Below are 18,499 nucleotides of genomic sequence, written 5' to 3'. Positions count from 1 at the left end.
ATGGGCAGTGTTGAGTCTATGGGCAGTTTTGAGTCTATAAGCAGTGTTGAGTCTAAATGGAGTGTTGAGTCTACGATGCAGGGTTGAGTCTATGGTGTAGTGTTGAGTCAATGGCAGTGTTGAGTCTTTGGGCGGTCTTGAGTCAATGGGCAGTCTTGAGTCTATGGGCAGTGTTGAGTCGATGGGTAGTGTTGAGTCTATAGGCAGTGTTGAGTCTATAGTGGAGTGTTGCGTCTGTGGGAAGTGTTGAGTCCGTGGGAAGTGTTGAGTCGATAAGCTGTGTTAAGGTTTTGGGTAGCGTTGAGTCTAAGGGCAGTGTTTAGCCTTTGGGCAGTGTTGAGTCTAAAGGGAGTGTTGAGTCTACGGTGCAGGGTTGATTCCATGGTGGAGTGTTGAGTCTATAGGCAGTGTTGAGTCTTTGCGCTGCTGATTCTACGGGCAGTGTTGAGTCTATGGGCAGTCTTGAGTCAATGGCAGTCTTGAGTCTATAAGCAGTGTTGAGGATATGGGCAGTCTCGAGTCTATAAGCAGTGTTGAGGATATGGGTAGCGTTGAGTCAATGGGCAGTGTTGAGTCTACGGGCAGTGTTAAGTCGATAGGCAGTGTTGAGTCGTTGGGCAGTGTTGAGTATATTGTGCAGTTTTGAGTCTATATGCAGTGTTGAGTCTATAGTGAAGTGTTGAGTCTGTAGGAAGTGTTGAGTCTATGATGCACTGTTGAGTCTATGGTGCAGTGTTGAGTCTATGGACAGTTTTGAGTCTTTGGGCAGTCTTGAGTCTATAAGCAGTGTTAAGGATTCGGGTAGCGTTGAGTCTAAGGGCAGTGTTGAGTCTACGGGCAGTGTTCAGTCGATGGGCAGTGTTGAAACTTGATTTGAAGCTTTCGTGACTGCAGGAATTACTCTTTGGTTCTTTCAGTAAAGTCACGTAGAAAGAAAATAAATTAAATAATAGAATACGACGTTTTGATTGCAACACAAGCAATCGTCATCAGGTAGAAAACCCTAGTAAACTTAGAAATATAATGCAATACAACACAGAGATTCGGCTAACACAACAGTCAACACCCTACCTGGTTGATGACGTTCTTCCAAAGATTGCTAAATTTGAGAGAGAGACAAAACACAGACATGGAGATACATCGATAGACACACAAGTAGAGAGAGACAACACAGATACATACAGATACACACACATAGACGCACAGAGAAACAACACCTCTGTGTCGAGGCCATAAATAGAGAGAGAGAGGGGGGGGGGTAGAGAAATTAGCATGTCAATGAGAGAGTTGTGTGGAAATCCACCCAATAGCGGCCGGGGGAGAGAAAGAGAAAATTGACCTATACAAGCCTGGCAATTTTTAGAGAGATAAATAGGAAGTTTGAGAAAACAAACTTCGCAAAATTTGGGAAATGTAATGCAATGCAACACAGAGAGTCGGTTAACACACAGTTAACGCATAGCCTGGTTGATTACGTTCTTCCAAAGATTTCTAAATTATAAGTTAAGTGTGAAATTTGAGAGAGAGACAAAACACAGACACGGAGACACAAAAAACAGACACACAAGCAGAGAGAGACAAACAGACACAGAGAGAGAGAGAGAAAAAACAAACTTAAATCCTCCCCGTATAGGTGGTTCAAACTTGATTTGAAGCTTTCGTGACTGCAGAAATTACTCTTTGGTTCTTTCAGTAAAGTCACGTAGAAAGACAATAAATTAATAACAGAATACGACGTTTCAATTGCAACACAAGCAATCGTCATCAGGTAGAACACCCTAGTAAACTTAGAAATACAATGCAATACAACACAGAGAGTCGGCTAACACAACAGTCAACACCCTACCTGGTTGATTACGTTCTTCCAAAGATTGCAAAATTTGAGATAGCGACAAAACACATAGATAGACACACAAACAGGGAGAGACAACACAGAGACACACGGAGAGAGACACACAACATAGACACATAGACAGACGTGCTATGCTCTAGCATAGCACGGCGTGTGATGCACCGTTATCGCGTACACCCTGTAGGTGGGTGTTGAGTCTTTCGTGCGGTGTTGAGTCTCTGGGGAGTGTTGAGTCTATAGTGCAGTGTTGAGTCTATAGTGCAGTGTTGAGTCAATGGACAGTGTTGAGTATGTAGGGTGTGTTGAGGATATGGTGTAGTGTTGAGTCTATGATGTAGTGTTGGGTGTATAGGCAGTTTTGAATCTATGTTGCACTGTTAAGTCTGTGGGGATTGTTGAGTCTGAGTCGTGGCGGTTATTGGCTGATCCTGGTCGCTATTGAGCTCACGAGCGTCGTTACACGGTGAAGGTGGGAGGTGTGGTGGTAGAGGGGATCCCGAGGGTTCACTCGTTTATCTTGTTGTTGTTGTGGCGTTGTTATGGGTTCGTTGGTTTACACCCTTTTCCCTGCTAGTATTGTACATTTGTGGATAGTGTAATTTTTGTACAGCTGGGTTGGGGTATCTATTGCTGCTCTTGTTATTGTTGAGGCACACTGTTTTTTTCATCTTTCTCTCTCTCTTGCCTTTCACTATTTTGTTTGTTCGGAGGGGGAGTTGACAGCCGGGATGGCTGATTCCTATGAAGGGGGGGGGGGGTGATGTAGTGACATCGAGGATGTCACTGTGTGGTGCCGGCCCGGGAGAACCATGGCGTGCGATACTTACGTTGTGGATAGCACCGTGTGTGTTACTGTCTGAGGCCGGCTCGAGCATAGCACAGCATGCGATGCACTGTCATCGCGTACACCCCGTAGGTGGGTGTAGCACCAGCCCTAGTGGGGCTTGGTGAGCGCTGGGATAGCGCGGGCACCACGCATGGCGTGTAGTGCGAGCTCCCACAAGGGGGAGCGAGAGAGTGTCAGCCCAGGGACAGGGTTGCGCCGGGCCATGGCACTCTGGTTGATCCCGATGGCACGTGATCCGGAGTGTCCACAGAGAGGCCCCCAGGTGGGGGGGGGGGGGGGGGGGGCTAGGGGGTGATCACGTGTCTGGGGAGAGCTCTCAAGAGGGATCGAGAGGGAGCTAGAAGGCTCACGAAGGTGGGCGGGGCCGAGGGCGGAGCCGGCCCCGACCCGGGAGGATATAAGGTGGGTCCCTGAGAGGGACCGGGGTCGCTTCGTTCTACAAGCTGGAAGCTCCACGTCTACAAGCTGAAAGCTCTACATCCTAGGAGGCACCAACACGTGGCTGGGAACCCGAGTGAGGGTCCAATCCATCGTAGCCGTAACTCCTACGTATCGTGTAGTTAGCTGGGTGGTCACCACCCTAGGCTGTATCTGGTAAAGGGGCAGTTACCCCTTTGTATATATGTCTTGCGAATAAATGTGTTGCCTCCGAAGAATAACGTCTGCGACTCAGTTGGACTCACTACACACACAATGGACAGGAAGGACAATATCAAAGGGCTCGTATAATGCGCATGCATGATGTACGTTGACTCATTAACCCCCCCCCCCCCCCCCCCCCACTTTGCACAAGAGCGCAGAAGCGTGGTCACCACATCTACGCCTCTATATAGGAACGAAACAGGTGTATTTCTTCATAAATCTGGCTGTCGCCTGATGAAGCTAGTTGTAATTACTGGCAAAACATCGTACTCAGATTATAAATGTTGTGGCTTGGCTTTCCAATACACCAGTGTGCTGTACTCGTGACAAATTGACATGTTCTGTTTATGTGACAACCCTTACTAGTTCACTGTGTCGGGTGGTGGTGGGTTTTAATCACACATTTATATATTTACGCGATTTAACCCAAAATAACCCTCTATTATGGATGATATTGGTCGCGAAAGCCTACGTGTTAAATTCCATGCACAGTTTCACATTTAACTTCTAATTTAGCAATCTCTGGAGAACGTAATGAACCAGGCTATGCGTTAACTCTGTTAGCCGACTCTCTGTGTAGCAATCGTCTTCACCTGAAGACGATTGCTACGTGACTTTACCGAAAGGCCCAAAGAGTATTAATTCCTGCAGTCACGAAAGCATTAAGTCGAGATTTAACCGCCTCTACGGAGAGGGTTTCCACACAACTCTTAGATCTTTAAACAGACTTCGAGACAAGAAGGCTCATCTGATCGAGTCGCTCACTTTTCTGAAGAGATGCCGTGACACCAAGGTAATACCGATCACCCTTGACACTCACTTCTGCTGCTGTCACGTCTCCTAATGCTAAACGGATCTTGTTCAGGGCCCTGATTTCAGAGAGAATAAGATTGCTCCGATTTGAACTAGATAAATTAGACAAGACTCTCTTACAGTCACACTTTGCATTAACAAACAAGTAAACCCGTAAAAACTAAGTTTTTCACTCTAAATCCTTTATATGCGTGGCGGCTAGAGTCCTCTCGTCCTCTGGCTTGAGATTGCTGCAATCTATGGGTCAGATGATTGTCTGCCAGTATTAAGCAATTGGTAATTAAATATTTAATTTGTTTTCCCTAAACAGTGTAAAATTTTGGAAAAAAATGTTCACGAAAATTAATTGTCACACACAACGAGTATGTGTGGAAAATGTCAGCTCGATTGGAACACGGGAAGTGGGTTAAAAAACGAGCGAAAGATTTGCACGGTCTTAAGCAAGCAAGCGAACTTAATATAAAGGATTTAAAATATATTCGCCTGTGGAGGACGCGGGGATCGATCCCGCGACCTTTGGCATGGGAAGCGAGGGCGCTACCAACTGCGCTACTCCGCCACGGCCTGTGGAGGGGTTACGCTCTGGGCTCCTATACTGTGACGTTCAGCCAAAGCCATGAATGAGTTCTATTTGAATAAATGTAAAATAAAAATTTTTTGCCTAAAAAGTGTAAAATTTTTGAATTTTTTTTCACAAACATTAATTGTCTATGGGGACCTCATTTGCCAGTAAAAATATGATAATTGGTTCTTTACCCTTCTATCTGGCAACAAAACTGACACCTTTTTGCAAGGAGTCATGTTTGCATAGACCGCAATACCTGCAGTCATAAATACAAACAAAAGACATAACTCTGATAATGTGCACTGTCCTTGAAGTTGATTGGTCCACACCCGAGACAGCTTTCCTTCGAGCCTAGTCTCATATGGGTTGGACCAGATGACGCCAAAAGGCGCACAACTCAAGGACAATGCACCATCAGAGTATGAGAGCTCGATGCTTGCCCCGAGCTCTCATACTCTGATGGTGCATTGTCCTTGAGTTGTGCGCCTTTTGGCGTCATCTGGTCCAACCCATATGAGACTAGGCTCGAAGGAAAGCTGTCTCGGGTGTGGACCAATCAACTTCAAGGACAGTGCACATTATCAGAGTTATGTCTTTTGTTTGTATTTATGACTGCAGGTATTGCGGTCTATGCAAACATGACTCCTTGCAAAAAGGTGTCAGTTTTGTTGCCAGATAGAAGGGTAAAGAACCAATTATCATATTTTTACTGGCAAATGAGGTCCCCATAGTGTAGATGCTTGCCCCGAGCTCTCATACTCTGATGGTGCATTGTCCTTGAGTTGTGCGCCTTTTGGCATCATCTGGTCCAACCCATATGAGACTAGGCTCGAAGGAAAGCTGTCTCGGGTGTGGACCAATCAACTTCAAGGACAGTGCACATTATCAGAGTTATGTCTTTTGTTTGTATTTATGACTGCAGGTATTGCGGTCTATGCAAACATGACTCCTTGCAAAAAGGTGTCAGTTTTGTTGCCAGATAGAAGGGTAAAGAACCAATTATCATATTTTTACTGGCAAATGAGGTCCCCATAGTGTAGATGCTTGCCCCGAGCTCTCATACTCTGATGGTGCATTGTCCTTGAGTTGTGCGCCTTTTGGCGTCATCTGGTCCAACCCATATGAGACTAGGCTTGAAGGAAAGCTGTCTCGGGTGTGGACCAATCAACTTCAAGGACAGTGCACATTATCAGAGTTATGTCTTTTGTTTGTATTTATGACTGCAGGTATTGCGGTCTATGCAAACATGACTCCTTGCAAAAAGGTGTCAGTTTTGTTGCCAGATAGAAGGGTAAAGAACCAATTATCATTAATTGTCTGTCACAACGAGTCTGTGTGGAAAATGTCAGCTCGATTGGATCACGGGAAGTGGGTTAAAAAACGACCGAAAGATTTGCACGGTCGTAAGCAAGCAAGCAAGCACGCAAGCACGCAAGCAAGCAAGCGAACTTAATATAAAGGATTTAAAAAAAGTCTACATCTGATTGGGACCATGTAGGTAATATGACAGCCTCTTCAGCCGCCTCGATGTCAGCTAAATGCAAAGAGAACCTGATTTCCAAGTTCAACCTCCTGTCTAAGAAGCCAGAGCCACACATTAAAAAGTTAGACGTTGATAAGATTGTTATCAGAGTAACAGCCCAATTTCCGACAGCCTAAAATCGGTAATAGCTAAAGGGATGAATTTCGCAGTCACCCCTAAACACATCCCAGTTGATGATATCATTGCCCAGGTCGATGTAGCCCTTAAAGATTTGGGATACATTCCTGCATATGTGCGAGATCGGAAATCGCTGCAATCCTAAAAAACGCTAAGAAACCCATTAGCAATATCAGCAAGGATGAACGCTTTGAGCTTGCTCAACTGAAAAAGAGAGATGACATATTCATCCTCTCAGCTGACAAGGGCAATGCCACTGTCATCATGGATAAAACCACATACAGTAATAAAATTCAGAACCTACTTAATTATGGCAGCTATACTAAAATCAATAGAGATCCTACCAACCGCCTGGTTACGAAAACCAACAATATCATCACTGATTCGACATCTTTAATCGAACCAACCAAGCAGCTCTGCTGCTAGACCACCCAGATTTTATGGCCTGCCAAAAATCGAAAAAGGTACACCAATCTGTCCTATCGTCTCCACCATTGACTAACCGACCTACAAACTGCCCAGATTTCTGTCTGAGACCTTGCTTCCATTCACTGGCAAGACCACCTCGGCTGTACTTAACTCAGCTCACTTGGTATCGTTAATTAAGGACATCTAGCTATCTCCAGGTGATTTGCTCGTTAGTTTCGAGGCAGTTTATTTGTTTACCAAAGTTCTTGTGCCTGACACCATTGCAATCATCGAAGATTTGGTCCAACAAGGACTGAATGCTGATGTACTGGCCCTGGTGAGACACTGCCTCGCCAACATTTACTTCACCTGGAATGGATCATTCTACAAACAAGCTGAAGGTACCCCAATAAGTTCTCCCTCATCTTCAGTGATAGCCAATGTTTTCATGGAAAATTTTGAGACAGATGCCATCCAAGCATCAATCCTATGTCCTTCCTTTTGGAAGAGATACGTTGATGACACGTTTGTCATCTGGCCACATGGCCTGCCAGCTTTGAACCAATTATTCAGCCACATCAATTCCATATACCCAGCCATCAAATTCACCATGGAGGTGGAAAAGGATAGCAAGCTACCATTCTTGGATGTTTTAATCGAAAAAAGACCAGATGGTTCATTGGGACACTGTCTACAAGAAAGGCACCCATACAGGTGCCTATCTAAAACCTGACTCCCACCACCATCCAGCCTAGAAAAATTCCCTCATCAAAACTCTACACCATAGGGTTCATTGCATTTCCAACCATCACCACCTAGCCAGTGAACTGGAGCACGTACACCAAGTCCTCAAGATAAATGGATATTCGGATCGCAGAATCCGTGAAGCTGTCACCCCAACCGTTGGGAGAGAACCACCTGAGGACCCAATCAAAACCATCACTTTGCCATACAAAGCAGGGGTCACCAAAATATTTCCAAAATCATGAGCAAACACAAGATCCAGGTCCGATTCAACACAGTACATAAAATTCGTGATCTGATCCCATCTGTGAAGGATGTGATCCCTGACATGCAATACCCTGGTGTCTATAAACTAAGCTGTGTCTGCGGCAGTAGTTACATTGGGGAAACTAAGCGACATGTCTCAGACCGTGTTCGTGAACATAAGGCAGATCTGAAACACGGTAGGACCAACACCTCTGCTGTGGCTGATCATTGTTTAAATGCTGTGGGCACACATGAACTTGATTTCTCCAAGACGAAGGTACTATGCAAACCCACTGGCTATCAACAAATATTTGTTCATTAAGCAATCAAGATATATAAACACGGACACAATTTCAACCGAGAAGATAGGTACAAACTGAGAAATCATTGAAAGGACGTTATTAACCAGGTAACGTCATAACTGGCTGTGATGCTTCCATCCTACCTTCCTATGTTAGCAGTTATTTCCGACTCTCTAAGTTACATTACCTTATTAAATGTCCTTACATTAACAGGCTAAATGTCTCACCAACATAGCTGCTGCTCCCTTTTCCTCGATGCGGCGGTGGCGCTCATTGTTTAATAGGCTGAATGTCTCTCATTAACACAGCCGCTGCTACGGGAACTGTCTCACATTGACCTGCTAATCTCTAATCTCGAGCAACACAATGGCTTCTTCAGCACCGTAACCGTTGGGTTACATTAAAAGATTGACATGCTAATCTTGAGCAATACAATGGCCGAGGAATACCTAGCTCTGCGATCTTACATTTACTTGCAAATTCCATCTCTAGCCCCGCCCACTTACCTTTGGGTTGTACCCATCTCAAACCTTTATAACCTATGGCTGCAGTAGCTCTCTCGCTATATTTCTTCCTGCCTCAGTAGTTCGCCGGCTGTATTTGTTCACCTGAAGACGATTGCTTGTGTTGCGATCAAAACGTCGTTTTTTTATTCCTCTATCTACGTAACTTTACCGAAAGACCAAAATAGTAATATATGCATTGTCTTTGAAACTGATTGGTCCACACCAGAGACAGCTTTCTTTTGAGCCTAGTCTCAAAACGGTGTTAAACCAGAGGACGCCAAAAGGCGTACAGCACAAAGACAATGCACTATCAGAGCAATGAGAGCTCGGGATGAGCAGCTACATCATGGGACCTCCTTTGCCATTACCAAAATATGGCATCCTCTGGTCTAACACCGGTTTGAGACTAGGCTCAAAAGAAAGCTGTCTCTGGTGTGGACCAATCAGTTTCAAAGAAAATGCGTATATTATCAGAATGTTTTTGTTTGCATTCTGACCACAAGTATTGTGGTTAATGCAGACATGATTCCTTGTAAAAGGTTTCAGTTTGGTGTTTTAACATCTCAACACCTGTTTTGTTGCCAGAAAAAAGGGGAAAACATATTCTCATATTTTGGTACTGGCAAAGGAGGTCCCATGAGGTATGCAGAGGTCACATTATATAAGAAAGAATAATTGCTTCATATGTTTATCGCAAGTCAAAAAGATACGACTTCCCTAACTTAAATATTAATATAATTTGATATTAAACATTACTTTATAATTACTTGCTATCTAAGTACGTATTGCTTCATTGATGCAGTATTGCCAGGAAGTGGAGGAGGCACTGCAGATGCTTTGGGCAAACGTTTAATGTTAGATATGCAAATGTTTCTCGTTAAATGTTTGTTAAGCAATATGGATGAGACGACACTGACACACGGCATGTTCAGAGCCTCTTAATTTTGTGACACAGCACCAACTCTAGGCCCGGCTTCTTCTTGTGTCCTGAAGCTTTTCCCTTCTCCCGGACGTCACCACCCCTTGTGCTCTCCCCTTTTGTCCCTCTCGAGCCCTTTCTCTTGAACCTTGTCACTGTTTCTCAAGCTTCTCAACCGCCGCCTCGAGGTTTAATTCTGATTCCCACCTTATTCCGTTTGAACCTCTCCTCCAATCCCTTCAAAACCTTGCCTCCCTAACAATCATCATGGAGGCCTCCCTACGGAAATAGGTCTTGGCCTACTTCCTGGAAGTCCGTTTGGCTGAACATTTGCTTGGGGCGAGCGCTTCCTAATTCCAGTCATTACACGTACGTTAAATGTTCTTAGATGTGATAAGCGTACTGTTAAAATAATTGAGATTATTGCTGACTCCGTACTGAGGAATTGAGCTGCGGTGTTGTAGACGTGTGAGGGCGATGTGTGTCTGGTTGCCAAGGGAGATGCGTGCGCGACTGCCCTTGCGAAGGACGCTTTGCAATAAAGTTTTGCCGTTTCACAAACCACTGCCCACTCTGGTGGTCAGCAGTTGTGGACAGAGGCGTAGCTAGGACATTTTGCGCCCGGGGACGAACTATAAAATTGGCGCCCCCCCGTTTAATCACATTTTCCTATTACATCGAATAAGGAATAACATATTACATTTTAATAAAACATTGCATTTAAAGAAGCAAATTTATAGAAATTATATTACATGGCTCACTCAGTCACTGTCGTAGACTGGTTGACATAGTCTACAAAAGATGAATTTTTCTTGATTTCACTGTCGCAAACTGGTCAATCACGTAATCAAAATCTGTTTTTTCCAATGTTTCTCTTTCAACGCTAAGAAGAGCAAGATCGCTGAGACGATCTTGTCACATTGAAGCACGCAAATACGACAAAATAAGTTTCAATTTGCTGAACGACCGCTCAGAGCTTGCAATTGAAACTGCTGTTGTTAATAACATTTGCAGTGAAATTCGCCAATTCGGAATTATGTCGTCTCCATAAAACACAATAAAACCAAGAAGATCCAAAGGAGTTTCTGGTATAACTTCATTCCGGTTACTGAGCAGCATTTTGCAATCTCCAATTTCTGTGAAAAGTTCGTGGCCATTGATGTCGGTGTCATAGAAATTTCCAAAATCTGTGCAATTTCGACGAATTGCATCGACATCTTTGTCGGATAGAAGAGTTTTGACGTCCAGCAGAAATCCAAATTTTGTGTTCAGGTCTTTTAGTCGTAAAAACCGTGTTGACATCTCCTGTTGAAGTCGATAAAATACCATATTCATAACGCGCACAATTTCTTCTTCTGCTGAAAGTCCTGCATCTCTTGCCAGTTCTCCTGGCATCTTCCGACGTCGCCTATTTCTTCTGTCCACATCGATCCCCCAGGCTGTGCATCTTGTTTTGGCGTTTTCTACAGCAACTTGGCTCAAATCATCACGAAGCTTGACAAATTCATGCTCCAAAGATTCAAGATCAGTTGCTGCTTCCTTGAAATTCATAGTAGGATCCTGTAAGCGCTTCTGAACACGATCAATTTTTCCAAGAATGACATTCCAGAAATGTAATAAAACTATGAAGTTAAAATTTAATACGCATGCCTGTAACTGTTCTGCATCACTTCTGGTTTCAGGCGTCCTAGTTACGTCCTCCGATAATTTGTCTAGCAGCCCTACTAGTTCACCAGTCCTTCATAAATAGCTTTAACAGCTTCTGATCGTGCACTCCAGCGTGTTTCAGACTCCCGTTTTACTGTGATGGGCACAGCTTTTTTAACTCTTCCCAACGAATTGTTGAACGAGAGAAAAACAAATATATACTTTCAACTGTTCCAAAAAATGTGACGACAAGTGGATCTTGTTTAGCTGAGTGTACTCCTGCTAAGTTTAAGCTGTGGTTGTCACAGTTGACAAACAATGCTCTGTGATTTTTGTCACATTCGTTGTTGAAGGCATAACATTGTGCCCGACAGTCGGCTAGAGGTATGTTGTCAGATGTCAGTCTCTCGACGATGACTCTTTCTAGGCTTGCTGCATCTTTTGCATGTATCTCGATATAACCTAAAATGATTCTTTGATAGTTACTTTTATAGTTTGAAAATCCACATCCACAAATCTTATGACCTGAGAAAGCTGTTCCCGATGTCCTAGATCAGGAGTTGAGTCAAGTAAGATACCATAGTACTTGTTTTTCCTGATATCACTCAACAATTGGTTATTTACAGTCGACGCAAGTATGTGGATAAATTCATTCTGGATTTCCGGTGACAAATAAGAAACTGATCCCGGATTTTCTCCTGCGTGCTGTACGTGTTTTGCTAACAATGGGTCATACTGAGCAACGAGTTTGATCAGCGCGAGAAAGTTTCCAACATTTTTATCCTCATCCGCATTCAAATTTTCCTCATGGCCACGTAGTGACAAATTTTGTGAAACCAGAAACTTAATACAGGTGAGTATTCTTTGCAATATATCTCGCCAACGTTGTTTTTCCAAATGAATCTGAGCTTGAACCACTGCGTCAATTCCAGTACCATCAATTATCCTTCGTTCGGCTTCCTTCCATGTAGTAAAAGCTGTGTGCGGTGGCTAGGATTGTTTTCATGAGAATTTAGTTTTTCTGGCTTTCTCCACTTGTTGAAACCGTTTGTTAACTCAAACGAAGCTCGTGAGTTTGAACTCGATGATGTAAATAATAGACAACAGAAACAGTAAGCAGCTTTATTGATTGGTGAATATAATAGCCACGAACGATTCACTTCCTCTCCGTTCGCTAGTCGGCGTTTAATGCATGTTGATGTAATTGAACGTGCGTGGGCTGCTCCGGCTGCTGCAGCCGCCTGGAGCGTGGTGTCACTAATAAGAACTAAAAATAGGCCGTCGTAGTTTCCGCTACCAAAAAACAGGCCAGTGACTAAGGCTGAAAGACTGCGCCTGTCTGTTGTTTGGGACGTTATTCCATGTAAGTTCTTAATAGGCGCGCGTACCAAAATGTAATTACATGACATGTAGGCTGTGTGTGGCGGGATATATAAACTTTTAGGTTGAGGTGTAGATTTGTGCAGTAGTTTCAGGCTGCCGCGGCCGCTGCAATAAGTTATAATGTAACGTTGTAAGCCTCATTTTGGCGCCCCTTTACCTTGGCGCCCGGGGACATATGTACCCCCCTGCCCCCCCTAGCTACGCCTCTGGTTGTGGAGTCGCTCCAACCTCTCCAGAGGACATAACACAATGCTGAGTATACCTACTCATCTCCGAACTTTATTATTATTTATTGTCGTTGTCTACGTAGCCAATCTGTTTCCCCTCGTTAGGATTCGCGACCGCGGGATGAGAGGGGCAGGGCGGACTGGCTACATATACCACCATCATCATCATCACGACCACCACCACACACGTGATGCGTGCTTTGTAACTCTCCAAAGTTCGCAGGCACGGACAAATGAACCAACCAACAAGGGAGCAGTAGACATGGACTACACCACCATCGACACCACCAACGCCATCACTACCATCACCAAACGTGCGTTGTGACTGTGTATGTGGTTTGTAATTTGCCAACGTTCGCAGTGACGGACAAACACCAAACCAACCACGTAGCAGCAGCAGCAGACATGGACTACACCAACTCCACCGCCACCCCCGTCGATGCGGAGCCGGGCCCCACGTGTGTGGTCCTCCAAGGGGGCTTCAACTGCACAGGTCCCGGTCCGCTGCTACCGCCGTCACCTTCGCCCCTCGCCGCCCTCGCCCTCGCCGCGGCCCTCCTCCTGTCGGTCGCCGCCGTGCTGGGCAACGCGCTCGTGGTGCTGGCGGTCGCCTACTTCGCACGCCTGCAGAGCCCCACCAACGCTCTGGCGCTGTCCCTCGCAGTCGCCGACCTCCTCGTGGGCGCCGTCGTGGTGCCGTTCAGCGCCACGCGGGCGGTGCGCGGCTGCTGGTTCCACGGAGCCACCTTCTGCCGCCTCCACACGTGCCTCGATGTCATGCTCTCCACCGCCTCCATCGTCCACCTCAGCTGCATCGCCTTCGATCGCTACGTGGCCATCTGCGACCCACTCAGGTGGGGTCGGTGGGGTAGAGAGGGGTGCGCGTGCCTCGTGTGGTGAAAGAGAGGGATGAAGGAGGGATGCCACTCTGTGTGGCGAATCTATGGCTCTCTGTATGATGTGTCTACGGGCATCTTTGCGAGTCTGTAGGACTCTCTCTGTGAGTCTATGCCTCTCGCTCTGTGAGCTTGAAGGTCTCTGTGCGAGTCTATGGCTTTCTGTGTGACAAGTCTATGGCTCTGTGTGAGTCTGTATGAGGCTATGGCTCTTCATGTGAGCATGTCGTTGTGGACACGCTCGGCAAAGCCCCCCCTCTCTCACCCCCCCCTCTCTCTCACCCCCCCCCTCTCTCTCACCCCCCCTCTCTCTCTCACCCCCCCTCTCTCTCTCACCCCCCCTCTCCCTCTCACCCCCCCTCTCTCTCACCCCCCCTCTCTCTCACCCCCCTCTCTCTCTCACCCCCCCCCTCTCTCACCCCCCCCTCTCTCTCACCCCCCCCTCTCTCACCCCCCCCTCTCTATCACCCCCCTCCCCTCTCTATCACCCCCCCTCTCTCTCACCCCCCCCTCTCTCTCACCCCCCCTCTCTCTCTCTCACCCCCCCTCTCTCTCACCCCCCCCCTCTCTCTCACCCCCCCTCTCTCTCTCACCCCCCCCCTCTCCCTCTCACCCCTCCCTCTCACCCCCCCTCTTTCTCTCACCCCCCCCCTCTCCCTCTCACCCCTCCCTCTCACCCCCCCGTCTCTCTCTCACCCCCCCCCCCCTCTCTCACCCCCCCCCTCTCTCTCTCACCCGCAGGTACACTGCCCGCGTGACTTCCGGCACCGTCGCGGCCATGCTCGTGGCCTGCTGGCTGGGGCCGCTGCTCTACGTGGCGCCCATCATGCTGGGCCTGCAGAGCGTCGGTGCCGAGGCGTTGCTCGCCCTCGCCTGCCCCGACGACTGCCCCTTCGTCATGAGCGCCACCTTCTCGCTGGCGGCCACCTCCTGCAGCTTCGTGGCACCCATGATCATCATGCTGGCCGCCTATGCTCGCATCTACCGCGTGGCGCGCAGGCATGCACGGAGTATTGCGTTGCGCCCGCCGGCACCCCCTGGTGGCAGCGACGGGGCCAAGGGGATGGCAGCGGCCTCATCGTCCTCGTCGGCGCCACGGAGGTGGCGGCAGGAGTACAATGCCACCAAGACGCTGGGCGTCATCCTGGGGGCCTTCTTCGCCCTCTGGCTGCCCTTCTTCTCGGCGGCAGTAGCCGACGGCCTGCCCGGCGGGCCCCGCGTGGACGGCACGACGTGGCACTGCGTGACTTGGCTGGGCTACGTGAACTCGGCGGTGAACCCCTTGCTTTATGCGTCGCTCAACCGCGCGTTCCGGCGTGCCTTCGGCATCCTCTTCAGCCCCCGCGAGTTGGCCAAGGGCAGGAGGAACGCCGACTTCACGGACTGAGGGGAACAGGCGCTCGTGGGGGGTTTAAGACCGTCAATCGTGGGCCACAGGATCGACCACATGGAGACCCATAGACTCACCACACAGAGACCCATACACTCACCAGAGACACGTAGATTTATCACACAAAGGCATAGACTCATCATAGAGGCATAGCCTCATTACACAGAGACCCATAGACTCATTAGAGACTCATAGACTCATCACATAGGGGCACAAACTCACCACACAAGAGACCCATAGACTTACCACACACAGACTCACCACAGACATGCTTTCTTGTAAAAGGTGTTTTTTGTTGCCAGAAAAAAGGGGAAAAAAACCTATTCTCATATTTTGGTACAGGCCAAGGAGGTCCAATGATGTAGATGCTCAACCGAGCTCTCATTACTCTGATAGTGCATTGTCTTTGTGCTGTACGCCTTTTGGTGTCCTCTGGTCTAACACCGTTTGAGACGAGGCTTAAAATAAAGCTGGTGTGGACCAATCAGTGTCAAAGACAATGCATATTTTATCAGAGTATGTTTTTTGTTTGCATTCTGACCACAAGTGTTGTGGTTAATGCAGACATCATTCCTTGTAAAAGGTGTTTTTTGTTGCCATAAAAAGGGGAAAAAAACCTATTCTCACCACAATGGGTTGATGGAGACCCATTGAGATACATAGATAACCCATAGAAAAACAGATACCCATATACTGTAGATCCATAGACCCATACATATAGAGACCCATAGGTACAGAGACTCATAGGCATACATAGAGACTCAGAGACACACGGAGATACAGAGACCCATAGATACCCAGAGACTCGTATAGCTACATATACTCATATATACAGAGACTCATAGATACCCATCAGTAACTCAGAGACTCATACAGACCTAGAGACACACAGAGATACAAACCATAGATTCCCATAGAGACTCGTATAGCTACATATAGTCTCATATAGAGAACCATAGATACCCAGAGACTCAAATAAACCCAGAGATACAGATACCCATATACACTCAAAGACTCATATAGAGACAGAGACTCTTACAGAGACAGACTCCTATAGATGCAAATAACCAATAGATACCTATAGAGACTCATATAGACCCAGAGACACATAGAGATAGAGGCCCATATATATCCAGACGCATATAGATACAGAGACCCATAGATACCCGGAGACTCATAGACCCAGAGACAAGTAGAGGTACAGAGGCCCATAGATACCCATAGAGACTAATATAGACCCAGAGACACAGAGATACAGACCCATATATATCCAGACTCATATAGATACAGAAACTCATATAGATACAGACCCATAGAGATACAAAGACTCATTTAGATAGAAGCCCAAAGATTTCCCGTAGACTCCTATAGATAGAGAGAATCACAGAAACCCATAAAGACTCATATAGATACAAACTCGTATAGATACCCATACTCATATAGATACAGACTCGGGAATATAGACCCATAGATACCCAGAGACTCATATAGACCCAGAGACACACCCAGAAACAGAGACCCAGAGATACTCATATAAATAGACCCACAGATAGACTCATATAGATACATTAGGTTGTTGAGGGCGCCTGCCTCGTCCCCCAACAACCTAGTATTCATTTTTGATTTAAAGCTTTCGTGACTGCAGGGATTCATCTTCTTGGTTCTTTCGGTAAAGTCACGTAGAAGGAAAATAGTAAAAATAAAACATAATAAAATCATTCTCACGACGTTTCGGCCACAACGCAAGCAGCCGTCTTCAGGTGGAGAACAGGTCTGTCAAGGAGACAGAGTCTGAATGAGACTCTGTCAGACCTGTTCTCCACCTGAAGACGGCTGCTTGCGTTGTGGCCGAAACGTCGTGAGAATGATTTTATTATGTTTTATTTTTACTATTTTCCTTCTACGTGACTTTACCGAAAGAACCAAGAAGATGAATCCCTGCAGTCACGAAAGCTTTAAATCGAAAATGAATACTAGGTTGTTGGGGGACGAGGCAGGCGCCCCCAACAACCTAATCTATATATATAAAATCGTGAATCTGTCTGTCTGTGTGTCTGTGTGTCGCCGGACCATACACACTTTCATTGGACGGCGGTTGCCCCTGGCAACGGGTAGCGACGCCTTCGCCGCTTTCATTGGACGGCGGTTGCCCCTGCCAACGGGTAGCGACGCCTTCGCCAAGGGGTGGACGCCATTTTTTATTCCCGTTAAAAATAGGCGCACGCATTAACACGCGACTCTGACGTAAATTCATCACAGTTTCACGTCCTCTTCACTCCCCTCCCACCCCAATGTGTTCAATTACTATTATAGGCTCCGTAGATAATAAAATAATAGCGATTAGACACTATTATTGTAGCGCGGGGGGGGAATGCCACCCGTACCCTGCCTCTGCCGGGTGGGCAATTTAGGCGAGGCCGGAGGCTCTGCACGCTACTAGGCCTCGACACCCACCACGCGACTCTGAGGTAAATTCATCAAAGTTTCACGTACTCTTCACTCCCCCCCCACCACAATGTGTGCAATTAATATTACTTTTAAACCCAACGCGCCAAGAATCTATTCTTTAAATGGTGACTGTACAAATAGTCATTAAGCTGGGTGAGCGTACTGACAGTCTATAATGTAGATTGTAGCCTGCTTATTAAATTGCCTGAGTGTACTGGCAGTCTATTATGTAGACTGTAGCCTGCTTATTAAGCTCGGTGAGCGTACTGCCACTCTATCATGTAGACTCTAGCCTGCTTATGAAGCTGAGTGGGTGTACTGGCAGTCTATAATGTAGACTGTAGCCTGGTTATTATAATCGATTCTTTAAATGTTCTTTGAACAAATAGTCATTAAGCTGGTTGAGCGTACTGCCCGTCTATTATGTAGACTGTAGCCTGCTTATTCAGCTGGCTGGGTGTACTGCCATTCTATCATGTACACTGTAGCCTGGTTATGAAGTAAAGTTAGTCAATTTGTAACACGTATGCTGATTCCCACTCACGGCCACCACCGGTGACGATAATTTCAACCCGACCTGGGCCTCCCCTAGGTCGACTCAGCCTCACACGAGTAACTGGTGTCGTGTGTGAACATCGTCACTGGGGAGACAAAGGCGGCCAGGCGTGGTGAATCCAAGTACCCGGGCGAAGCCGGGTAGTAAAGCTATATGAGTCTATCTGTGGGTCTATTTACGAGTATCTCTGGGTCTGTTTCTGGGTGTGTCTCTGGGTCTACGTGACTTTACCGAAAGAACCAAGAAGATGAAACCTAGTATTCATCATGGAAAGATACAGTTGTGGGCTTACCAACGTAATGGTAAGCATTACCATTACGTAATGCTTACCATTGCGACTTGTTGAATGTGATAGTGTATGTGGGGAGAATGGGAAATTGTCGTCGTCGTAAAGCAAATGGCAAAGTCGTGTTGGTGGGGGCCATGTCGATTCTGGGAATCAACACCG

At 46.6% G+C, this 18,499-nt stretch overlaps 1 protein-coding gene across 1 annotated transcript; it reads left to right on the top strand.

The window, feature by feature from the left end:
- The first annotated feature begins 13,166 nt into the window (after nucleotides 1-13,166).
- LOC133361725 (trace amine-associated receptor 4-like) lies at nucleotides 13,167-15,044 on the top strand. The gene is made up of 2 exons (XM_061580729.1): nucleotides 13,167-13,615; nucleotides 14,399-15,044. Exons 1-2 carry the CDS (start codon nucleotides 13,167-13,169, stop codon nucleotides 15,042-15,044), a joined length of 1,095 nt encoding a protein of 364 aa, XP_061436713.1.
- The last annotated feature ends 3,455 nt before the right edge of the window (nucleotides 15,045-18,499 follow it).

This window comes from Lethenteron reissneri, unplaced genomic scaffold (genome assembly GCF_015708825.2).
Source record: "Lethenteron reissneri isolate LAM-NWPU_2019-01 unplaced genomic scaffold, ASM1570882v1 scaffold_121, whole genome shotgun sequence".
Classification (NCBI taxonomy): Eukaryota; Metazoa; Chordata; class Hyperoartia; order Petromyzontiformes; family Petromyzontidae; genus Lethenteron; species Lethenteron reissneri.
The sequence above is the reverse complement of the archived record's forward strand: the minus strand, read 5'-3'. Positions and strand labels throughout refer to the sequence as shown.

Bases quoted from the DNA above. Each gene is read 5' to 3' on its own strand.
- LOC133361725 (XM_061580729.1), top strand. From the start codon at position 13,167: ATGGACTACACCAACTCCACCGCCACCCCCGTCGATGCGGAGCCGGGC. The intron at 13,616-14,398 runs GTGGGGTCGGTG...TCTCACCCGCAG, and splicing joins GCCATCTGCGACCCACTCAG to GTACACTGCCCGCGTGACTT.